Source organism: Mastacembelus armatus, chromosome 15, assembly GCF_900324485.2.
Source record: "Mastacembelus armatus chromosome 15, fMasArm1.2, whole genome shotgun sequence".
In the NCBI taxonomy this organism is placed as follows: Eukaryota; Metazoa; Chordata; class Actinopteri; order Synbranchiformes; family Mastacembelidae; genus Mastacembelus; species Mastacembelus armatus.
This window is the reverse complement of record NC_046647.1, coordinates 2,997,547-3,023,934: the sequence shown is the minus strand read 5'-3', so window position 1 is coordinate 3,023,934 and position 26,388 is coordinate 2,997,547. Positions and strand designations below refer to the sequence as shown.

Below are 26,388 nucleotides of genomic sequence, written 5' to 3'. Positions count from 1 at the left end.
CTTTGTTCCTCACTGGAGGATTAACGTTTGACCATGTCTGTTAAGGATAGAGTTTTGTTCCCATGTCAAGTGGCAGAGTTATTTTTATAAACGCTGTTGCTATTCATTCCACTATTTTCAGCAAAAAGCCAATTAGCAAAAAATGCTGTCTCTGATTTTTGTAAGTACTTCTGTAACTTGCAATTGTTTCCATTGTTATATTACAGTAAAATGTTAAAATGCAACAAAATACAGCCTGCTAAGTGAATATAATAATATATATACAGTATGTATATATATTTTTTAAATGTATGTAAAAAATACAAACCAATAAGTCCTTTAAAACACATCAGTAAACTGTAAAATTTAGTGAATGAAAAACAGCTATATAATGTGTTTTTAAGCACAGTAGTTAAATGTAATACATACATAATTTAGATGGTAGGAGCAGACACAGTCTATTTGAGGTTTGGGGGAGGGGACTGCAGAGTCATTTAAGACTGAGTCTTTGCATCCTGATCCCCACTCTGATTGTCAGACTTTAGTTTGGCTAATAAACTTGGCCAACTGTCTACAGATGAGAGCTGCAGTATCCAAAGTGGGATGGATGCCTCTCTATCAGACCAGGTTTTCTCCAGAAAGTTGCCCAACTGTCTGTTGTCAGCTTTACTGGGTTCATTGCCAAAACACCATTCTCCCCACTGAATCTTAAAATAATTTTTGAACACTAGTTTATCCTCCTTGCTCCTCTGAGGTCACCTCTCCATTTCCCCATTACTCCCTAATTTCTTTGATGTCATCCATTCATCCTCACTATCTCTTATTTCCCTCCCTTTCCCACTACTCTAATTAACCTCCATATCCCAACTATCCCCTAAGCCTGAAACTCCCAACTCTGATCCAGTCATAACATAGCTGTGCCAATCTGCCACAGTTTTCTTGAAGTCATTACTTTTATTAATCATTACAGGAATGGTTCACTTTGGATCTCCAGAAGCTACACATTCCTTTATCCCAAAACCACGAGACAGCTTTTGTAAATAAATGGGTAAATGACTTCTTGACATCTTTGGTTTGGTTTGTAGATAAAGTAGAAAAATGTATTAATCTCAACAGGAAGTTTCAGTTAGGAGTCACATCAAACACAAAAAACAATGAAGTATGTGAAAAAATACAACAAAAAATATAAAAATAATGAATACAGGCTAAAGACTATACAATATGCTGCACTGTACAATTACAGTAATATGCTATAATTTATTAGTGTATGGTATGTATGCTTGAAAGACACTATTGTGACACTATTATAAGTAATGTAGGATCCAATTTATGAAAGTACAATATTAAAATAAAAGTTAGCACTGTTGTTGTGGACCACAGGTCCTTGTGGTCCTTTCTGTGTGGAGTTTGCATGTTCTCCCTGTGCTTGTGTGGGTTTTCTCCAGGTACTCTGGTTTCCTCCCACAGTCCAAAAACATGTATGTCAGGTTGATTGGTGACTCTAAATTGCCCATAGGAGTGAGTGTGAGTGTGTGAGGTTGTTTGTCTCTATGTGGCCCTGTGATGGACTGGTGACCTGTCCAGGGTGGACCCCTGCCTTTCACCCAGAGAGAGCTGGGATAGGCTCCAGCAGATCCCCGTGGTAAAGGAATAAGTAGGTATAGATAATGGATGGATGGATGTATCCTAGCGTTATAGCCATATGACTGTTACACATAAAAACAGAAACTGAAAGGCAAATGCAGGCATAAGCTAATAAATAAAAATTGACACTGTGTTAATAATAGTGTAACTAAACAAATTCTTTAGCATTCTATTGGAATACTAGTACTGGAGAGATTTAGACTCGCCATTGAACATTCTTGGGATTTGTGTGGATTGCCACCTGATTTACCAGATTTGTGGACGTTTTAAATAGATGGCGATAACGCGAGGCTCTTCGTCCGGTCGTTTTAAACGCAATTCTGGGATTGCAGTTCTTAAAAATTGCAGAGCACTGTCAGCAAATGAACTCTAGGACTACAATCTCCATCAAGCACAGCGTGTGGAGGGCTTTTGTTGTAGCCACTTATGTTTTTCCCAGCTTTCACAGGCGTTTTCCTAAAACCGCTAATTTGACAACAAGTGGAAGAGGCGCTAGTTATACTCCATGAGTTTATAGATTTATGTTTTATTCAGGTCATCCTCGTAGTACCGTGCTGACACTCGTCAATGAGCCCTGCTCCCAATGTTTACTTCTCAGGCGTGTCTTCTACAGCCAGGGAAAAATAATGCTTTGCTTTACTGAAGCTAATTTTATAATAAGTAGACTGAAAAGCTACAATGTTTGCACGACATAGCGTTATAGCGAATTTGTTGTACGGATAATGCACGAGCTAGCATCGGTTTGAACAGTTGGACGGGCTTCTCTGTCGGGCAGCTGTTGTCGTCAATTGCAGATCCTCTTCGGCTCCATCATGGCGATGTTTCGGAGCTTTGTCTCGGCCAGCACACAGCTCCGCCAGCAGCAGCCCAGCAACGGCGCAGGCTCGTTGGCAGCCCCAGCCGAGAGCATCGAGAGCCAGTTCTCTTGTCCCATCTGTTTGGAGGTCTACTACAAACCTGTCAGCATCGGCAGCTGTGCTCACACGTAAAGTAGAAAATGTAGTTCTTGATTGGATAGTTGTTATTGTGTGTGGACATACGGTGCCATATTGCTTTTAAATGCCCAGCAGCTTCTTTATTGAAGCACACAGTTTGTTTTTAATGTATTATGTTTTATATAACTGTATTCGATGATACAAAAGCTGATCTGGTGAGTTTATTTTGCACATACTGTTTTTCGAAATAGTCTGCATTTAAAACATCTGGTAACAACTGTACTGGGAAATGCTGTCTTACCCAGCAGACTGATGTTTGCTCCATCATTACAGATACAATATTCAGCTTATAATTAGCTCAGATTCTCTTGTAATGTGCCCCTTCTAGTTCGCATTGTGCTCGCAATTCTTGGTAAAGTAAATGGATTTGGGTAATTTTTGGTGATAATTTGTTCACAATCTTGAAACTCAAATATCAGTACTGAACTCAAAAATCCTTTATTGTTTAGGCTGTATTTACAGTTCCTAGAGAAAGTCGTCATACCATATAATCCTAACCATTCGTCACATTTTCACCCTGGGAATTAAATTAATTGCATATATATTGAAATTGCATCTATCTATCTATCTATCTATCTATCTATCTATCTATCTATCTATCTAAATGCTTTCATATATCTTATCATGTACTGTTGGGGGATGTTTTTGTTACTTTTTGTTAGGCTTTTTTATTATTCATTGATTCTCTTTATTATTCATTGATATTTTTCTACTTTGTCTTTGTATAATACCTATATTACCAGGTTTGGAAAAGGTGATCAGTGTATTAGAATAATGACTATAAATATGGTATAACCAGTCCTATTCTTGAAAATACATCTGGCTAATTGTCCCCTACTTTACACCCACTGTGGTAGTTCTGAATAGAGTAAAACTCTGAGTTCCATTATTATGAGTGCATGGCAGTCCTCTAATGGTTGGAAAAAGGATGTAGTGATTTAACTATCTCTCTGATTCCTGTGCAGAGCTTTATTAAGTCATAGAAAGCTTATGGTGTCACCAATACCTGCTTTAGATGGGGCTGCCACCCTAAACAGGATGAACAAGTCAGGAGGATACTGATCAGGGAAGCTACAAAGTACCCAGTAGCAAATCCAAAGGGTTTGGGAACGGTCACAAAGCCAGCCTATTTGATGGGGTGGCAAGGAACAGATGAGAGGGCTGATCACTTTTCCAACCCTGTTATTTTTAGGTATGATGATGATACAAAGATTTACCATTATCTAGGGGCACTGTAGGCACTGTAACTTTACATGTAATGTTACATGTATGAAGGCATGTTTACTTAAGCATTCAATGTTTACAACCCCAGTAACACTTCCACTATAAAGAAGAGGGTGTGAGACAAAAAACATTCCAAGTGTTAAAAATCATAAACCAATCATGGGTGATCAAGGTTTCTAGGGGACTAGATTCCCTCAGACCTGGTAGCAATGTTCATAAATGGACAGCTCCTCAGTGATGGTGACATCAGCTAAAAAGGATCCTAATAAAACCAAACCATCATCTGACTTAGAGCCTTCTACTGGGGCTTTTCCATTAGCACTATTTGGCTCCACTCGACTCAACTCCACTCAGTTTTTTGGGGTTTTCCATTATGGGATAGTACCTGGTACCAGGTAGACTCCCTTGTCCCCTACAGTGCACAGAAAAAAAGGACAAACCTCTACAAAAAGATAATAGAAGAAAATAAAACAAGTTGTCAATGATTACACAGGTTAAAAATGATTTTTGCTCCATGTGTTGGCAAATCCACATGTAAGAAAAGTAAGACTTTCAGACAGATATCAGCCTAAAATACAGAAAATATCTTTAAAAGAAAGTAGGAACTTGTATTCTTCACTTGTTTATTTTTTTTTTGTAACTTGTTGAAATGCCTAAATGAGGGCTTACTGTTTGGGAAACAGACAATGCATGATAAAGCTGATCGTCATTTGTAGTAAACTGTGACTTGTAAAGTATGCAAGAGATGCCATAATGACATTATCATCTCTCACCCTCTGGGCTCCCAAGAGGTGCATTTCTAAACTAATCTTGTGGTGAAAAGAACAACAAAGATCAGACCAGACCTCATTTCTGAGGTGATTTCTCATTAGCCTCATTTCTTTTTCTATTTAAAGGTAAAAAGTGGCTGTCTTTTGGATAAAATATTAGTCAATACTGACACAAATTTTTGCAACATGTGTGTGTTGTACTGTTACTCCCCACATGAGGTTCTGTTGGCTCATACTCTGGTAAGCACTTCATCAGGAGAACTGGGGGGAAGAGGTGGCCCAACATCAGGCACAGACTGCTTTTATCAGTGTAGGGGTAGGGAGGCTAGCTCTCTCACCATCCAACGCACATCTTTGACGGACTATACTGCCCCATTAAATTTTAGAGAGGTGATCTCTAGTTCACCAAAGTAAATTGGGGTGGGGAATGAAAGGGAACATTTGCCCCTCTGCCCTAACAATCACTGTACCTTCCTTCAGGAATTTAACCTTTACTTGCCAATCTGTTGCTCTTCCAGGTTCTGTGGGGAGTGTTTGCACCCATGCCTTCAGGTGACCTCACCTCTCTGCCCTCTCTGTCGTGTGCCCTTTGATCCCAAGAAAGTAGAGCGGTCCTCCAGTGTGGAGAAGCAGCTCGCTTCATACAAAGCACCCTGCAGGGGCTGTAGCAAGAAGGTAAAGTAGACACTGACCATTCATTAGTCATGTTAGAAAATCAGGTGCAGCTCTTCATTTTGGGTGTCTGATTATTATTTGATTGTCTCTTCCAGTATAACAGATTCAAATTTTATATCTGTAGTAAGAAATGCATGTATTATTTACAGTTACCACAGTTACAGTTCACACACATACACAGTGTACACTCCCAATAATCAAATCATTGACCCTTGACAATAACCTCCATATGCAAACATATCCAAAAATATATCTGGTAGCAAAATACACAGTGGAAATGTGCCAAGAAATAGGACAAACTAAAAGTCAGAAAAACTAAGCTTGTAGGTACTACTAGAACTAGTACTAGTGAGTAGCACTAAACATTGATGCTGACTTGGACAGCCTGGTTGGCAACATGCACTAACATTATCATTTGCAAAGTAGGTGAGCCCAGAGTTATACAAAACAGATTAACCAAAAATGTAAAATCTTGGTAATAATGTGAACTGTGCTGGAAGTGAGCATGTATAAACAGATGGTCAGTCTGTGTGTTTGTTCATTCCCAGGTGGCTCTGGTAAAGATGAGGTCCCACATTGCTTCCTGTTCTAAAGTACAGGAGCAGATAGCCAACTGTCCCAAGTTTGTCCCTGTGGTACCCACTTCCCAACCGATACCAAGGTATGCAAAAACTGACCATGCAAAGTGCTTAACTGCAGAAGCACACAAGTTCACATTACCAGTTTCAGATGATTTTCAGAAAGATTTCTAGCTACACTGAAATGTCTAATCAGTCAAGAACAGCCAAAATCTCTTTTTTAGCATTCAGCAACTACAGCTCCCATGGGTACCAGCCATAGGAGTGCTATGAAAGCCTCAGTGGACCTGTAAGTTGTTGTATTTAAACAGTTTGTTTTTAGTTAAAAATAATAAATTGCTCAAATTCGAGTGTAGTAGTAGTAGTGCACCTTACAGGGCCAAAAGCCAGAGAAACACAGAAGCTTATTTGAAACGGGTCTGACTCTGTCAACTGAGGTGTCTATAACTAGAATTGAGTTTTAATGCTAAATTCCATATGTAGCCTGAATTTGCAATGCAGAGGCACCAATTAAATTACAATTAAATGAACAAATTATACATGAATACAGTGGACAATATAAATCATTAGACATCAGCACCTGATAAATGCCAAGACTAGTTTGAAGGATTAAATGACCTGTTTCAAGAATGTAACAAGTCTTATATTTATGTATGTGTCTCCTCCCATATGTAGCAATATTCCAAACCGGTCTACATTTGTGTGTCCATTCTGTGGTGCCAGAAACCTGGACCAGCAGCAACTGGTGAAGCATTGTATAGATAACCACCGTAATGACCCTAATAAAGTGGTAAGAGACTGTCCTAATAAGATAGACCAATTCTGGTTTTGTTAGCTCAACAGAAGTGTCCTCAATCTGCCCCAGAAACAGCCTTTTTTAGTGCATGATCATTTTAAGAAATCCAGGAATCATCTGCATAGCTCCAGTGTTGAGAAGTGATCTTTGGTCAACCATTGCAAAATGTCTTTTCTCTTCAAGTGACACTTTACAAGAGCATCGGAGTTGAGTATTCAATTCAATTCAGTTTTATTTGTATAGCACCAAATCACAATACAAATCATCTTAAGGCACTTTACAAAAACTAAAACTAAAAACCCAACAATTCCCTTATGAGCAAGCACTTGGCGACAGTGGAGAGGAAAAACTCCCTTTAACGGAAGAAAAAACCTCCAGCAGAACCAGGCTCAGTTTGGGCGGCCATCTGCCTCGACCGGTTGGGGTGAGTGGATAGAGCAGAGAGAAAAGAACAGCAACAATAAACAACAGATAGACACTGCAGGTTGGTGGGACCAGTAACTGCACATCAGCGATATACAGCTCCAGGACCAGGGACACCTGCAGAAGGTACAGAGAGAGAGGGAGAGAGCATAAACTAGGAGAGAGAGAGAAGGCACAAAGTTAGTGACATTCAATGGTGGAATATACATGTGAGGAAGAGAGGGTTAGGGTAGGGGAGCTCAGTGCACCGATGGTCCTCGAGCAACATAACTAAGGGATGGTTTAGGGTGACCTGAAGCCAGCCCTAGCTATATGCTTTGTCAAAAAGTATCATTACTGAACACAGGTGAGAGTCAGACATAGCCACCCAGACAATAATAGCTTGCAATCCAGTGTTATTAATGTTTAAATAAGAGTTATGTAGCCAACTTCTCAGATGATTTAGAATGGGGACCTTGGTGGCTTTTGAGTTGAAAGCACTGATCACATAATCACAATATCTGTGGTTTGAGACTGACCATGGACCATTGTATGTCATTCCTTCTCTCTTCCTTCTTTTCCCAACCACTTTTGTTATTTGATTTCTAACAAAGCAGACGTTAAGTACTTTATAACAAATAAGGTTTAGTCCACATACCTGTCCTCGGATTTACGCTCTTGTGACTCTTTGCTTGAAAAGGGCGATTTCAGTGTAGTTTACTGTTTTAATACCTTAGTCTTTTCACTCTTTTAATTGTACACTTGAACTCTCATTCTTCCAGGTGCTGTACTTCAGTTCCAGTAAACCAAACATCTACTCTGTAACTGTGTAAAGTGCATTTGAACTAAATCAGCAGAACAGTTTTATATCGATCCATGAGGAGCAAGACAAGGGTTAAGACAGCTGTGATGGTTTTTTTATTTAGAGATAGGCAGTAGTTAAAGCCCTCAGTCCAGTGTATAATACAAATATGAATGCCTTATGAGATCTGACAGTAATTTATTGTTAACTAAGCCGTATGTTTATATTTCCAGGTGTGTCCAGTATGTTCAGCCATGCCCTGGGGAGACCCCAGCTATAAGAGCTCCAATTTCCTTCAGCATCTCCTCCATAGACACAAGTTCTCTTATGACACCTTTGTTGTAAGTTTACTACTGCTGTTGCTGTTGCAAGGAAATCAAATAATAATTTCAGTAACTCAGAAAGACAACATGCTTTTATTCAATTTAGTTTTTGCTTTCTTTTGAGTATCTTAGTATCTTAAGAGGATTGTTTAACTTTTTAGCTTTACTGATTTAGGTAAATCAGAATAATTTTCCAGAATTAGAGTGGCCATAACTGTGGATATTTCCACTGTAGTTTTAATGAAAGCCAAGGCTGGATTAGCAAGTGAGCAAAATCGATCCTGCTCTTTTTTTTTTTTTTTAATATTTTATTTTCAACTAAAAATATAATTTAAACATCTTGAACATACATCATATAAATCCCATCCCCAGCACTTATATCCAACAACACAAAAAGGGGGAACAAAATAAATAGCCAGGAAAATAAACAAATTAGTTAATAAATTTAAAAAAAGTGTTGGTGCTTAAAGACAAACATGAAAATAAATTGTATTAATAAGGTATTCTATCATATAAAAAGGTTTTATAGCCAACCAAAAATGATCAAGTCCCTTTGATGGTCTAATCTAAATAAGGCTGCCAAATTTTCAAAAAGGTGTTATATTTTTTTCTCAGATAATATGTAATCTTTTCACGTGGAATACAGCAAGTCATTTCCAGAAACCATTTAGTAATAAATAGAGAGGAATCAGATTTCCATGTGGTTGCTATGCATTTTTTTGCCACACATAAAAGCCATTTCTATGAATTTAGTTTGGGAATTAATCAGAGATCTGCTAAGCTTTGTAAAATTTCCTAATAAACATAGCTCTGGATCTAATGGAAAGGTGACTGCTGTAATTTTGGTCAAAGTGTCACAAAGGTCATATCAAAAGGTCTTCACCTTTGTATAAGGCCAGGTAGAATGTAGCAAAGAGCCAACCTCTATACCGCATCTGAAACACATTTCTGACAATTCAGGTTTGAATTTACGTAATTTTTATGGAGTAAAATAAAGTTGAAGAAAGTTATAATGAACTAGTCTATACCGTGCATTAATAGTGGTTGATAAGCTACTTTGTGTCACGATTGAATAATGGAATTTTGGACTGGACCGAAGTTTGCAAGCAAAGAACTTTTACTGAACACCACACAGGAAACGAAAAACTCAACCAAGGTATTTACACGGGGGCACTACGGTGGATGAGTAGTTAGCACTGCTGCCTCACAGCAAGAAGGTCCTGGGTTCGCAACCCATCAGGAACCTTTCTGGGTTTACTCCAGGTACTCCGGTTTTCTCCCACAGTCCAAAAGACATGCATGTTAGGTTAAGGTTAATTGGTGACTCTAAAACTGCCCATGGGAGTGAATGTGAGTGTGTGAGGTTGTGTGTATATATGTGGCCGTGCGATGGACTGGTAACCTGTCTTTCACCCCAAGAGAGCTGGGATAGGCTCCAGCAGATCCCGTGACCCTTGGGTATAGATAATGGATGGATGGTATTTACACAGTGAGAGGAATCCAGGAACACTGTAGCAGGACTAGGAAACACAGAGAAACAGGCAAAGACTGCAGATACACAGGGGAGAACAGCAGGAGACTCTGGACACATGAACCAGGGGAGGCATGGAATGCCGGAACCACTTGGAGACCCCAGTGGAGCTGATAACAGAAACCAGGGCACTCGGAACACAGGAAACAGGGGAGGAAGGAGAACAGGAACCAGGAGGAAACTTGAGGAGACTCAGGAGAGTACTAACTCACAGGAACCAGGAAACATGGAACCAAGGAAACTGGAGTTCAGTAATGTGGAACACAGGAAAAGGGAGAGGCCAAGGAGAGTGTGGCCACTCAAAGGGAAAGAGGAGCCAGGGGGCGTGAGACTCAGGAACCAGGAGATCGAAAAATGTTCAGAAGAAAATCCCTGATCCACCTAGTTGCCTTAGAGAACACATAAACAAACGCAGAGGGAGCGAGACAAAGAGGAGGAGAAACCAGGGAACACAGGTGAAAGAAATCACGGACAAAGAGAACATATAGCTAAAACAAACTAACTTTGGAAAACACAGGAAATACTACAAAATAAGAGTCCCCAAAACAGGAAGCAGGGCATGAATCCTGACACTTTGACACAAATCTGAGGAAAAAAAAGAAGAGCTGCCAAGTACTACTTTTTAAAATTAGGTAATTGAAGACCTCCTGATCTATAATCCCAAGTAAATTTTTCCATGGGCACCCTTGGTATTTTGCAATTCTATATAAATTGTCTAACCTTTTTATTAATAGTTTTAAAAAAAGTTGGCAGTATTAGAATGGGTAGTGACTGGAACATAATAATATATTGGTAATATATTAACTTTAACACAGGTAATTCTTCCAATTAAAATGATATGCAAACCTGTCCACCTACGTAAATACAGTTTTAATACACAGTGTGCAATAATTAAGCTTATGCAAATTTTACAAGTTAGTACCATAGGAATTTAAGTCCGTAATTTAATGAGAGATCTACCTGGGTCTGTTAAATACAGAATTATATCAGCTACTATAAGATTAATTTTATGAGTTATTTGGCCTACTTTAAAGCCCTTTATATCTGCATCCTGTCTAATTACTTTGGCCAATGATCCAGTAGCCAAAGTGAACAGTCCTGGAAATAAGGGACAACCTTGTCGACTCGATCTACTCAAGGGAAATGCTGTTGAAATCTGTCCATTAGTCGTAATATTGGCCCAGTGTCTATAATAGAATAGAATTTTTTAGAATAGTATTAATAAATGAGTGACCAAACCTAAACTTGAATATAGCCGCGAGCGGCAATGATGGCCTGAGCACCTCCGGTGCTGCAAGCCCTGCCATGTTGCCATCTTGTATTGCACTCTCAAGATGGGATGTCCATCAAATGTACAGAACTAATGAGAGTGTGCCAAATTCCACAACTTTATTATTATTATTATTAACAATCTTTATTTGGCGAGACAAGTCAAGACAGGTTAAAAAGCCATTCTTTCTGTTACCAGACAGTGGTGCTACATCAGTCTGTTATGTTGCAGATGTGTATATCATCATATAGCATCATAGTCATTATTCTCAATAACCAGTGAAGTTTGATGTTTTTCAAACAATGCATGGTGAATTTATGACACATTTCCTGTTTATTTGGTGAGTGTGTCTAGTTTGGTGTGTGTAGCTGAAACTACATGCCAACCACAAGACTCACTGACATAAGGGGGTACCATGGAGTCCCTGGGCCACACCCATGGTTTAGACTCCTCACTGTGGTAACAGATGTGTGTGGTAAATTTCGTGAGTTTAAAAATGTCCCCTTTTGGCAGCAGGTGACAAATAAAAAAATAATGATGATGATGATGATGATGATAATCTTTACAGAACAATAGGGCTTTGAGTTAGTTAGGTCTCCGGCCCTAACTAATATTTTATTAAGATATGGCCATTCCGACCTATCAAAAGGTTGGCGGCATCCACAGCTATACTGGGTTCATCCTTGGTTTTTACTAAATGGAAAGTTGAAAAATCTACGTAAATTATTAACTGATGAACATTTTGGAATAAAACCATTCTGGTTTGGACTTATTCATTATGGCAAATACTGATTAAAGACCTTAGAGATCAGTTCATACACTGTATTTAATAATAAGATTTGCATTTTAATGGATCTCTGGATTTTTTTTCTTCTTTTTTTTTACAGTAGAAAATCACTCACAAAAAGTTTGAGATGTAGATGCTAAAGTAATTCAGTAAGGAAACCATCTTGCCCTGGTGATTTGTTAGCCTGTAATAAGCCCAAGGTCTTCTCTATTTCTTCCTTAGTAGAGGGAAGAGCAAGACTTTTGTGGTCTTGTAGGTAAATTTTAGTTGAATAGTGGACAGAAAATTGTTAGTCTTTGTTGGATCTTCTACTAATTCTGATCTAGCTATATGAGTTTGGGGAAAACTGCTTAAATGTATCATTGATATTTGTTGGATTATATGACACTGAATCTGTTTTGATTTGGATTGCATTAACCCTCATGTACTGTTCGGGATGTTTTCATCCACCAAGGGTCATTTTTCACTCTTAATCTGTCCATAATTTTCACTGTATTTCACCAAATGGAATGATTTTTGGTGACAAACCTTAATTTGACATTTTGGAAATATTAAAATTTTCCATAGGTCAATAATTAGCTGTTCCTAGAAGAACTGGGAAATTCTCTGGTCTCTGCATCAATATTGTAGAGCACCTCCCTCACACACTAGTTGCAGCTGCACTGGTAAGATGGATGCAGTCTTCTGCAGCTGTGCCTCCAGACACAGGACCACAGACACCAGCAGCTCGGGAATAAAGAGGGGATCATGCACATTGTGGAAAGGACAAAAAAAAAAAAAGAACAGCCAGCACTTTCATCTGTTGTGGTAGACACACGTGCAAAGAGCAGGAGGTGATATCCCGCAAGTCCTGCTCGAAAGACTTAACACACACACACACACACACCTACACATACAGACACATAAACACTATAATATGCTGATACTGCTCTCATATAAAACTCAATATAAAAGCCAGAAACTAAGTTTTCTATGCACAGGGCTGTGTAAAGGGTTAATGGGGCCACTTGGTTGTCAACAGAAAAAATCACAAATTTTACCTCTTCCCAACAGGGGAAACCACCAACCATCAAGAATGCAGGATTATACAGTGTCATGGCTGTGCAGTCAAAAAATGTCGTTACAGTGGCAGTCAATGGGGCAAAAACATCCACGAACAGTAAGTTAGTCAGAAAAAATTAAAATCTGATTCTGCACAAAAACTAACAATGCATCAAAATCAGTGTTTTTACTAATCTTTGACATATCCAAGACTGTGATAAAAGGTAAAAATATATCCAGTCCACAATCACTTTTTATATTGAAAATAAGTCATTTTGTGTTATTTCCCCAAAATCTGTGACATCACTTATGAAATTGACATTTATTAAAATCTTGGAATTCTTTTTAACATTTAATACTTTTGATCAGAGCTGAAGTTGATTAACAGATTTATGCAAAAAAGTTGAAAAAATATTTATGTGATATATTTTTACAGCAGTTTATTTTAGTGGATGTTTTCATCCCAAACATAACAAAAGGATAGTGTTTTCAAACAGTACACAAGGGTTAACTGTCCTTGAACTTTCCTCTGTCCATAATTGCCGGGACAGAAGTTTATAATATCTCAAAATTGTTTTTTCAATTTTGTAAGTATGTAATGTATTATATCTCAGTTTTTTATTTATTTATATATTTTCGTGTGATGGACTGGTGACCAGTCCAGGGTGTACCCCTGCCTTTCACCCAAAGAGAGCTGGGATAGGCTCCAGCATATCCCCATGACCCTAAATAGGAATAAGCAGGTATAAATAACGGATGGATGAATGGCATATTTCCTTGGACCCTGACCAACCCTGAATTATTTTTTAAATTGTAACATTTATTTTCCCAATTCCTCTATTTCTGCTATATATTGTTTTTTAAGGCCTATTTGACCCCTCAAATAAGTTTTTAGAGTATCCCAAAGTATAAAGCTATTAGGGGAAATATCTTTTAGGTTTAGATCCTTCATTAAAGCCAAGGTGGTTTTGGCTGCTGTTGTCTTGTCAAATTTAAAAGTGTCCATGGTTCTGAATAAATTTGACAGTTAATACATATCATATATACATCATATCATATATATCATATATACGTATATTATTTATATTCTGGAATTATAGAGTCTTATGACAGTGGACACAAAAGACTTCCTGAATCTCTCAGTCTTGGCTTTAGGAAGAATTTGTATGTGGCTGAATAAACTTCCTCATGAAGTTAAATGACTGCACAGACACTGGACATTTAAAAATATTTTTATTAATGATTGAGTTTCTGTGGAGACTGGAGTGCCTGTGCTATAAATAGAAAAAAACGTGTTAAGTTGTGTTGGAGGGAAGGCTCATGTTACTCAGGTAACTAATGAATCTCGATATGTTTGTGGTGTCTATTAGTGATGTTATGCTCGAGCCCGTCTTCTTGACACAATATCGATTTTTTGAAACTGAAGCGTCGCTGAGCAGTATGTTCCTAATTTTGGCAATATTGTGCAAGTGAAAGAAGGCAGTTCTAGAGATTTATCCTGGTCAAAAATACAGTAGTGGTTTTTCACAGTAGTGCTGGAGGCCAGGGCTAGGCCTAATAAAGTAGCTATAATTTTAGAAAAGTTATTTCTGAGGTTTTTAGGCCCAAATACAATAACTTCTGTTTTCTCTGAGTTAAAAGTAGAAAGTTACTGGTCTTCCAGGCTTTTATGTCAGTTAGACACACTTGAAGTCTGGCTAACTGGTTTGTGTTATCAGGTTTTATAGATAGATAAAACTGAGTGTCATCTGCATAGCAGTGGTAATTAATAAAGTGCTTCCTAATAACGGTGCCTAAGGGAAGCATGTACAGGGTGAACAGAATCGGTCCTAGCACAGAACCTTAAAGCTAACAAATTTTACCATGCTGTCCATCAGTACATATTAAACATAACTTGTAATAAAGTGATATATAAAACAGAGCACCAACATCAAAACAAAACAAAACAAAAAAAAAGATAGAGGAGAAGAAATTAAATAAATAAATATATTGCCACTTCCCACCCCTACACAGTGCCTTCCCCTAAACATCTGCTATCACCACCTTCCCTACTAATATGGGGTGTGCAATTTGCGAGTCAAACATAACATATCTATATATCTATATACAAAAAACAAAACAAATTTTCAAAAATTTCTACATTTCTGTTTTTTTTTTCTGTCAAGATGGGGTGCTGAGTGTACATTAATGAGAAATAAAATGAACTTTTTTGATTTTGGCAAATGGCTGCAATGACACAAAGAGTGAAACATTTAAAGGGGTCTGAATACTTTCCGTACCCACTGTATGATGACCTTTCATATGGAATAACATATGGGAATGTACATGAGGAGTTTGGTCACTTCTTCTCATTTGAGGAATACATAGCCACTGTACCAACATATTGCCAAAATATATACAACCCCAATTACAAAAAAGTTCAGACACTGCAAAATCTACATAAAAACTGAATACAATGATTTGCAAATACATATTTTATTCTCAATAGAACACAGAAAACATAAAATATTTAAACTGAGAAAATGTAGCATTTTAAGAAAAAAAGTAATTTTGAAATTGATGACAGTAACACATTCAAAAAAGTTGGGACAACAACAACAAAAACCTGGAAAAGTAAGCAGTACTATCAAGGAAGATCTGGAGGAACATTTTGCAAATAATTATGTTCATTGGCAAAAGATCATGATTTTATATAAAAAGAGCATCTTATAGAATTAGGGACTCAGAAATAAAGATGGGCGGAGGTTCATTAATCTGTGAAAAGCTGAGTTTACGTTCTCTTCCGCTTAGCCGGGGCCAATTCGCTGAGACAGCAACCTGAGTAAAGATGCTTAGACCTCCCTCTCCTTAGACAGCTCCACTAGCTCTTCTGGGGGGACTCAGAGGAATTCCCATGCCAGCCGGGAGATATACTCCCTCCTGCATGTTCTCAGTCTTCCCTGATGCCCAAACCACCTCAAATGGCTCCTCTCGATATGATGGAGTAGTGGCTCTATGCTGAGCCCCTCTTGAATGACTGAGCTCCTGTCCCTATCTGTAAGGGAGTGCCCAGCCAAGACCTTTGCCTTACGGCTCAGCTCCCTCTTCATCATGATGGACTGGCACAACAAATACATAACTGCAGACACCGTGCTGATCCATCAATCTCATGCTCTGACTGCTTCACACTCGGTTGTGAACCGCCCCAGTGCACACTGCAGGTCCTGGCACGATGAAACCAATAGTACCACATCATCCTCAAACAACAGAGATGAGATCCTGTGGCCACTGAAATGGATGCCCTCTGACACCTGACTATGCTTAGAAATTTTGTCTATAAAGATAATGAGCAGGATTGTTGAGCCCTGGCAGAGTCCAATATGCACCAGAGACAAGTCTGATATAATTCCAGCAATGCCGGTATTTTGGCAAAGGAGGCTTGAAACAATGTCCCCAGCCTCTTTTGGGATGTGTGAAAAGCTCTGTCTGAGGTGGGAATTGAAGACCTCTTGTACAGGGATCTCTGCCAGACGTTCCCAACACACCCACACCATCACTATGCGTTGCCCGGTCTGCCCAACTTCCTCCCCCACCATCAGATCCAACTCACCACCAGGTGGTGATCAGTTGACAGCTCAGCCCCTCTCTTCACCAGATGAAACGACTACAAAGTCAATCATTGACCTCTGACCTAGGGAGTCCTGATGCCATGTGCACTTATGGACACCCTTATGTTCAAACATGGTGTTCATTATGGACAAACCATGACTACCACAGAGGTCCAATAACAGAATACCACTCGGGAGGCCGTTCCTCCCACTCACCTCTCCAGGTCTCACTGTCATTGCCCACATGAGTGTTGAAATCCCCCAGTAGAATGATGGAGTCCCCAGTTGTAGTATTTTCCAGTACCCCTCTTAGAGACCCCAAATGACAATGACAGCCCATTCCCCAACTCGAAGGCCCAAGGATATAACCCTATCATTGACTGGGGTAAACTCTGACATGTGACAACTAAGTTGGGGTGTATTAACAAGCCCACGCCAGCCCACTGTCTCTCACCCTGGCCAACTCCAAGGTGGAAGAAAGTCCAGCTTTATCAAGGAATTTGGTTCTAGAACCTAGGCTATGCGTGGAGGTGAGCCCGACTATTTCTAGTTGGTATCTCTCAAACTTACTCTGGTTTCCTCCCACAGTCCAGTAACATGTATGTCAGGTTGATTTGTGATTCTAAATGGCCCATAGGAGTGAGTGATACACTGGTGACCTGTCCAGGGTGTACCCCTGCTTTTCACCCAAAGAGAGCTGGGACAGGCTCCAGCAGGTCCCTGTGACCCTGGTTAGAAAAGCTCAGGCTCCTTCCCCACCAGTGAGGTCACATTCCATGTCCCAAGAGCCAGTTTAGCCATCTGAGGGTTGAGCTGCCAAGGCATCTTCCTTCGACCGCTGCCCAAACCACATTGCACTGGCCCCATATGGTCCCTTCTGCAGGTGGTGGACCCACAAAAGGTCACCACGGTCACCTTCCACCACAATAAGTGGTGGAGTTTCTGGACTTTTACGCTGAGTGGCAATGTGAATCATACGCTGAGCGGCAGAGTATTCAGAGATGGTGTTATTCTGCCCCTGCTTTTGAAAGAGTTCTCAGCTGCGTCTGTACCTGGTTTCCAGGAAATAAATTTTGGTGTCCTGCATTTGGATCCTGCACCTTGATCCTTCACCATCACCACCACATCATAACAAACAGGCATGATTATGTGATGGACATCACTACATGGATTAGTGCCTATGGAATGGGCAGCTTGCACGTCTGGAAAGGCACTGAAAAATATATCCAGGTTTTAGAGCAGCATATGCTCCCATTCAGACAATGTCTTTCTAATGGAAGGCCTTGCATATTCAATTCAATTCAATTCAATTCAATTTTATTTGTATAGCGCCAAATCACAATACAAATCATCTCAAGGCACTTTACAAAAACTAAAACTAAAAACCCAACAATTCCCTTATGAGCAAGCACTTGGCGACAGTGGAGAGGAAAAAACTCCCTTTAACGGAAGAAAAAAAAACCTCCAGCAGAACCGGGCTCAGTTTGGGCGGCCATCTGCCTCGACGGGTTGGGGTGAGTGGATAGAGCAGAGAGAAAAGAACAGCAACAATAAACAACAAATAGACACTGCAAGTTGGTGGGGCCAGTAACTGCACATCAGCGATAAACAGCTCCAGGACCAGGGACACCTGCAGAAGGTACAGAGAGAGAGAGAGAGAGAGGGAGGGAGAGAGCACAAACTAGGGGAGAGAGAGAGCACAAGGTTAGTAACATTCAATGGTGGAATATACATGAGGTGGGAGAGAAGGGGGGGGGGGGTTAGGGTAGGGGAGCTCAGTGCACCGATGGTCCTCAGGCAGTCTAGGCCTATAGCAGCATAACTAACTAAGGGATGGTTCAGGGTTGCCTGAAGCCAGCCCTAACTATATGCTTTGTCAAAGAGGAAGGTTTTAAGTCTAGCCTTAAAAGTACAGAGAGTGTCTGCCTCCTGAACCCAGGCTGAGAGCTGGTTCCACAGGAGAGGAGCTTGATAGCTAAAGGCTCTGCCTTCCATTCTGCTTTTGAGAACTCTGGGAACCACAAGTAGACCTGCACTCTGAGAGCGAAGTGGTCTATTGGGATAATATGGTACTATGAGGTCTTTAAGGTATGAAGGAGCTTGATTATGAAGGGATTTGTATGTGAGAAGAAGGATTTTAAATTCTATTCTATATTTTACAGGGAGCCAATGAAGAGAAGCCAATATAGGAGAAATATGATCTCTCTTGCTAGTTCCTGTCAGGACTCTGGCTGCGGCATTCTGGATTAATTGGAGGCTTTTTATTAAGATATTAGGACATCCAGATAGTAATGAGCATATTTTAGCAGAACAATGCTAAACCTCATACTGCATTTATGACAACAGCATGGCTTAGTAGTAGAAGAGTCCAGGTGCTGAACTGGCCTACCTGCAGTCCAGACCTTTCACCAATTGAAAATATTTGGTGCATTTTGAAATGAAAAATATGTCACTTAGATATATCAGGCAACAATGGGACATTCCTTTCCAAAAACTCTTTCAAATGGTTTCCTCAGTTCCCAGACTGTTGTTGAAACAAGAAGTGACTCTACACTATGGGCCTGTCACAACTTTTTTGAGACATGTTCCTGCCATCAATTTCAAAATTATCATATTTTTTTCTTTAAAAAGTACATTTTCTCAGTTTAAATGTTTTATATGTTTTTGAGTTCTATTGAGAATAAAATAAGGGCTCATGAGATTTGCAAATCATTGCATTCTGTTTTTATGTAGATTTTACACAGCATCCCAACTTTTTTTTAAATTGGAGTTGCAGATACGTTCTTGCAGTAAGATTTAGAATTTAGGATTTATTGTTAAAATGAAACCAAGCAAGTCACATTGTTTCACAGTTTTTTAATCCCAGAACTATGTAATTTTACCCACATTTCATTTCACAACTCTTACAGTCTTACAGTCTTACAACTCTTACAGCAATTTTTTGCACCACTTATTCTTTTAGCATGAATCAGTGATAGTTTCTTAGTTACTTATTACTATTCTCCCAATATCTTATTTCTCTGAGCACCTGCACCCAACAGATGCTTTCACTATGAAAATAAAGTTTCAATCTGGTTTTTAGAGTAAAGAATCTAAATATATATCATGTTTATAATTTTATTTTCATATAGATCTTGTCCCAAAATCAATTTTAACTAAGAAATTACATAGTCTCCATCAGGTCTCTGTCACCCGAAATATGAATAAGCGGATAATGGATGGAAGGATGGATTATGTTTTACGATACAATGTTTACTATGTCTTTGTAAAAGCTAGACAGCAAAATGATTCACAAATGATTGTTTCTATATCAGAAAATATGTGACTATAATAACTGCAGTGAAAAAATTGTTTGGATTTTGCACATACAGTATATGTAGTCACACAAAATGACATTGTTTTTGTGCAAATAAATACAAATTTCTGATGGAACAATCTCCTTTAGCATCCAGTGACTAGCAGCTATTGTTTGTTGCATTTTGTCAGGACTACAGCATTGATGAAGAGGCAGCACTGCAGACAGCTCTCGCACTGTCACTGGCTGAAAACTGACCACAGTTACACCATCACCATCGTTTCCCCGTTGGTACCAACTCCACCCTAACTGCTGTTACACACGTCCATCTGCACCGCTGTTGTTCTTCCCTCACTCACAAGGTATCATCCAGTAAACAAACACACTTGACTGAGCCAGGTTCACACAGTCTCTACAGAGATTCATATCACAGAGAGGTCCAGCCAACTTTGGACTTTGGTGACAACCTCACTTCTTTTGCATGCCATGGATGTTTTTCCTGGTGTAGTTGTTCAGATGTATAGCTTTTGTTACAAAACAAAAGCAGTTTGCATGCATCTTCACAGCTTTATTGGAATGTGATGATTGGAACTCAAATTATCCTGTTGGTTTGGAATGGATCCAGTGAATATAACAAGATGTTAAGTTGTTTGGATGCAAACAAACCTCATCTTATAATAACTTTAAAAATACCAACCTACAGCTTGGAAATAGGGCTACCTGCTTGGATGTAAATTTGAAGCATTCTGAAGTCTGCCAACTCTAAAACCCTCATCAACAGTTCAAGCCTCTGGTTACCAGTTGTTTGCTATGAAGTCCTGACTGCTTCTGACTGTGAGTAACTTGGTTGAGTGAGGAAACAGCCTCCAGCATACAGCATAGTATATTACAGGATAGTCTGGAGTGATCAAGTTCAGCAGATTTGCTTTTTTTTTTTAAAAAGAACTCATAGATAGTAGCTAGGCAGCAAAGACTAATTAGTACACACTTTGCAGCAGTGAACAACAAACAAATTATAGTATAAAACACAATGAGCCAGTAGCTCCTCTATTCATCTCTACCAGAACTGGTGTGATGTATTTTGTGCTTACCAGAAAAAAACACTAATAGTTATCAAGACAGCATTGGGAGGCTAATTGATCAGAACAGAAGAATTTATCCTGCTGCTCAGATAGAAATGAAATGTATAGAAATGAAAGGCTTTCAGATGAGAAGTCAAACCATCATGCATGGAGAAGCCAAAATTCCCTGGATTTTCATGTAATAAAATAATAATACTCCTTCCATTCACTAACCTTTTACTGCAGTAACCTGGTAGAAATGGACAAGAGATGGGAATTTTCTTGTCCGTTGGTGGACATACACACAGTATGGCAATATGGACCACCAATACAACAGTCCTGATGTGGGTGTATTTTGAATGTTCTACCTCCACTTTTCAGAATTGATTGTGCACTTTGGCTGACATTATCTAGTGAGACTCTGGACAAAACACATAGAATGACGGATGTCTCTATAATTAGATATTGAGAAAATGTCATAAAGTAGCTATAACGTAACAAATGATACTACATGGTACATGATAAATGTGGATAATGTCAACTATAAAAATAATGCTGACTGAAAGATAACAGAATTGTAAAATGGTAAAATGGTAATGATAATCTAAAGCAAACTCACTGGTAAATTACCAAACCCTTACTAATATATAAGTATAAATACAAATATGTTATACTGGGCTTTAAATTCCCATGAGCTAGATATGTTATATTTTCATTGATTTTATCTTATTGTATGTTATTGTTATTTTGTATGCACACACACAAAAAAATGAATTAGACAAATAAACCACTCAGACAAAATACAAATTTGTAAGATGCCGGTTGTCAGATTTCAATTAAGGGCTGGAGGTAAATATTTGTCTGGACTGATGGATTCAGGAGAACTGATTAGTGTAATGAGGTTTGTGATATTAATAGCTGAGATGCTGGCAAGGGGGAAACCCACCTTGCTTAATATTTTTAATAGGCTCCATCTTTTCAGTCACAATACTACCAGCTTTGCACATACACAAAGCTAAATTATGGCATTATTATCCTTTCAAAATTTGCGAGCATCAACTGGTAGTTTGAGAGCATAATTTTCCTCTGCTTGCGCTCAAAACTTTGCGCTCACACACAGATTGTTTCTGCTCATTCAACTCTTTCCATCTTCCAAATAACCTATAGAGTATATTGCTACTGCATGAAAAGTGATGATTTGGAGACCAACAAAATAACAAAAAGTACTAGCATAAAAGCTCCATAACCATTTAGGGTCACATGATGAAAAGTAACACATCTGGGTCTGCAGAACCTCAGTATAGTATAAACAGAATTGCAACCATCATCCGTGTTGGCCACAGTAGCTGAAAATATGAAAGGTTCCTTTAACTGGATTCCAGGTCACCTGGTTTAATTGGTAGTGTGACCTCAAGAGCAATATGTGGAGGTGTCAGAGACAGACATCCAACTGACATCCAGACCTGTTAGGCACATTAACACTCAGTCCTGTTTACTGTTAGGTTGAAGTAGTTTAAACATTTACATGATGAATTGGTATTTTGATCTCAACTTTCATATAGCAACACCAAAAGGAAGCTTCATAAGCTGATATATGATATAAATCCTGAAAGCTGAGCTGCAGGTCATTCATTATTGTCCATCTCACCTTCACTGAGGGCAACAGGAAAGAGAAAAGGCAACTGACTAAAGAATTGGAACACTGCACTGAAGAAGGAAGGATCATGTCCATAACAGCTCAGAACTCAGTAATACCATCATGAACTCTGCAGTATGTTAACATTTACAGTATCAACACCCATTCAGCCTGTAAAGGCATATATTTTTTTTTCTTATTCATGTGATTTTTTGCTCTTGTTAGCATTTTTTTATTACCAGACTGCTCAGTAGAGATTAATTGGAAAGCAATCAAAAAAGATATATGTCCTTTATGTCATCATGTCAAAATCTTAGTGTGTCCACTTCTTGCTATAAGGAATATTTTTATGATGCATCTGTCAAGACAGATGAGTATAAAAAATATATTTTTGAACAGTGTTTCTGTTTCAAACCACAACCCTTCAAGAACATTGATGTTGATTTACAGACTTGAATTGCTTTTCACACACACACACACACACACACACAACAATCTCACACAGACAACAATAAACCTTTACATGATTAAAAACAATAGCACTTGTTTAACACACATTTTCTATAGTTTAAACCAATAGGTGGCAGTTCTTGTCATGACACAGAGCCATATAGATGCCAATCTGCACATACACATAGAAATCATGCTTTCCATGGAAGCAGATTTTGGATAAAATAGATACGGTGACTTTGGGTAATGTTTCCACAGTAGAATGCATTCAGTTGCACTTTAATGCATACATTTTTTTAGTAATAGTTGTACTAGTTGTAGTGTTTTTGTATAAATTCTTGTTTAATAAATTTGCAATGAAATTCTCTTGCAGAATGAGTTTTTTTTAAAATTACATTGACAAAGATCTTGTAAACTGTAAAAGGTACAAGGGGTTAGATGTTATTTGATAGATAATCAATGCTTGTATAACTGTTATGTTTTACCTGACTACTACTTCATTTAAATGGGAAGCATGTGCCATTCCTTTCTTCCAATAATGTTTTTGTGGACAAAATAATTAGAATTCACTGAGAATGTTCTTTAAGCAACAGCCGCCAGGGACAGAATGATACTTCACTGGAAGATTAAGGCCCTGTAAAAGGGAAAAGTGTGAAGATGTGAAAGATTCCCATATTTATGACTTGTGAACATTCTTCAGCTGATGATTCAAGATGGCTATATGGTTTCTGAATTAGTAGTGAGGGTTAAAAATATAAATGCATTGACAATATAGATTTCCATTATTTAAAATTAGGTTCTATTTCTTTGAATACCAGCCTCTAGCTGACATGGGGTCTATCTGCTTTCTGGCACAAACATATTGTAAGTGTTTTGTCAGATATATCAGAAAAAGGAAACGTGGAAACTGGCGATATTGTGCCAATATGAATACATTGAGTACTTGAGTGATTTTTACCTTGCAGTATACATGTTAATTGTGCAGATGTTAATTGTAGCAAAATCTTAGCCTCTGTCTGATGTCCTGATGTTCATCAGGATTTAATTTTTTGTGTTATTTTCTAAAACATGACTCTCCATTTCTTTTGTCTCTGTACATGCCCATATTACAGTCATAAAACTTTTGGATAAGCCTAAATGTCTTGCTCATGTTAATACATTTTCATGAAAATTGTCACAATTCTGTTTGATTCAGGTTTTTTCCTTTGAATGTGACATTTCATCTTCAGTTCAAAGAAAAGCCCATAACTAATATTTTTAGCATATACAAACGACATTTCAAATGTCAGTAGTCCTTCTCTGTATTGCATATCTTGCTCAAAATGTAAGAATGGAAAAGTTTTAAGAAAAAAAATGAAAGCTAATTTAAATTCTTACCTCACAAAATCAATTGTTTCTTTGTTGTTTTTTAGATTCACACTATAATATCAATCTTTTATAAATGTTTGGTCCCTAATATTTGTTGGCCTTATCTTACCTACCCCTGTAGATGAACTTGGACTATTATTTTGTTACATTTTGTGTGCTCCATATCTATTTTCTACTTTGTGAGCTCTTGAGTTGAATACATTTCTCCAGGAAGTGTACATAATCGGTTTTTGCTTTGTACTTTTGGATTAATATCTTGTGAAACTCTTACTGCTTTTTGTTGAGACTGTTTAAGGGCAGTTTACACTCACACAGTCACTTAAAAAGTGAAGGTCAGTGGCAAAGTGTGTTAAACTGTAGAATACTGTGCAGGCTTTGGACATGGAATCAAGGTTTTCTGAAAATGTACATTAAACACTGACTTGTAAAGGTCAAATGAGTTGTTCAGATTTTTGGGTCAAAACAATACTCAAATGTCACATGTTATTGCTGTAATCATTCCTCCTCACATACCAACCTAAAAGGCAAATGCATTTTACAGTAAGTTAAGCTGGAACTAATAGAGCTCCATTTGTCCAAGGTAACAAAATCATGTGGTCATCCTTTAATTGTTGATTTTCTGTATTTCATCATGGCAGCTGTGAAGACGTATAACCCCTCAGAGCTCTGCAAGAAAACACTGATGAAGAAATATGAAGATGCAATTTACTAGTAAAAATACCTTTTATAATCCCTACTGGCCTAAAACTACCCACATCTCATATTAACGATTTTGCACAGATCAAGGTCTTTGGATAATATTGCCATTTCTGACAGCATAGTTACACTCCAGAGAGCATGAATAGGGGGAATTGTTATGGTAATACATATGGCATCTGAATATTGTTTTATAATAGATGGGAAAAGTCCAAACCTATCTGTAAAATATTGCTAACTAGCCAGCAGGCTCATTTAGTATCAACATGCTACTGATACTCTGTGCTAGGACAGTAGATCTATAGTCTACAAATTAATTAATTATCAAATTGTTGTTGCCCAATAGCTGAAGATGTATGTCCTGCTTCGATAATTGAACTGAAGCTTGCTTGAAACCAAGTTTTACTTTTTAACCAAGTTTTACTTTTTAAAATTCAAAATAGGTTGAATCAAAATGAATTGATTCACCTTCTCACTCTGAAGTGAATTTGAATTTGAGGACCAATGGATAAGGAGCAGACGTAAATTCAAAGTATGCCTTTAGTGTGGTTTAATATGTATTTTATTTATGTATTATTTCTAAACATAGTAATAATACCAGTTATCTGGTTGTCTTACAGAGACACTATTGGTGTAGATCATTGTGATGGGTTTTATTTAAAAATGAATTTTGTATTTTTGTAGAAATTCTTAAAGTCAGTGCATGAATGCTCTAACATACCATAGCTGAAAGTTGTATATGTGAACACTGAGCTGTAATTTTATAACGATTAATGTATTAAATGGATTTAGTTCATAACAAATGAGCTGTTATTAATAACTGCTTACAGTTCAATACTAGTCAGCTGTACATGACTTCTCCTTCAGCTTGTTCCACTTCCCCCAAGTGGCTTAAAAAAATCAAATAATGCACTCTTAATGTGACCTCATTTAAAACTGCTGCATATGCACAAAAGGAGTCTTGACAGGAACCTGCCACTCTGGCCTCACTTTCCCCGTTTCCTCTTGTTTCTCATCCAATTTTGTCTGTGTCCGAATGTCTACACTAGTCCCTAACCCCTCAGTCATTAGTGCAGCACTATATAGTGGACTATATAGTACACTCAATTAGCTAACGGTTTTGGACACTCACCCACTACTTTTTTTCTGCTGCTGATTATGAAGTAGCAAGGGCCACCGGAGCATGTAGATGTCATTTGGTGTTCAAATGGTGATCATTTGGTGTTTAAACTCATATTATTTTTATTTATTAATAATTTAGTGGTGAAAATTAATTTATCTCATCCTGAATGTTTTCTTAAAAGGTGTAACTTAATATTAATACTTACATTTATAAGTCATGTCAAAGTGACTTTCGGGCGACCCTGCCATTTTTTCATCCATGCAATGGGTTCTGCCTGTCTAGTGACGATCACTTCTCACTACTGTTTCCAATACATTGTGTGAAATTTTGAGGGAACCACTTTTAAGTTTTAGCA

The 26,388-nt window shown here is 38.2% G+C and overlaps 1 protein-coding gene across 1 annotated transcript; it reads left to right on the top strand.

The window, feature by feature from the left end:
* Positions 1 to 1,921: 1,921 nt before the first annotated feature.
* rnf166 (ring finger protein 166) lies at positions 1,922 to 24,646 on the top strand. Its single transcript, XM_026309430.1, has 6 exons — positions 1,922 to 2,608; positions 5,131 to 5,287; positions 5,836 to 5,948; positions 6,541 to 6,655; positions 8,099 to 8,206; positions 19,891 to 24,646. The coding sequence occupies exons 1-6, from the start codon at positions 2,436 to 2,438 to the stop codon at positions 19,954 to 19,956; spliced, it is 732 nt and encodes a 243-aa protein (XP_026165215.1). The 5' UTR covers positions 1,922 to 2,435; the 3' UTR covers positions 19,957 to 24,646.
* The last annotated feature ends 1,742 nt before the right edge of the window (positions 24,647 to 26,388 follow it).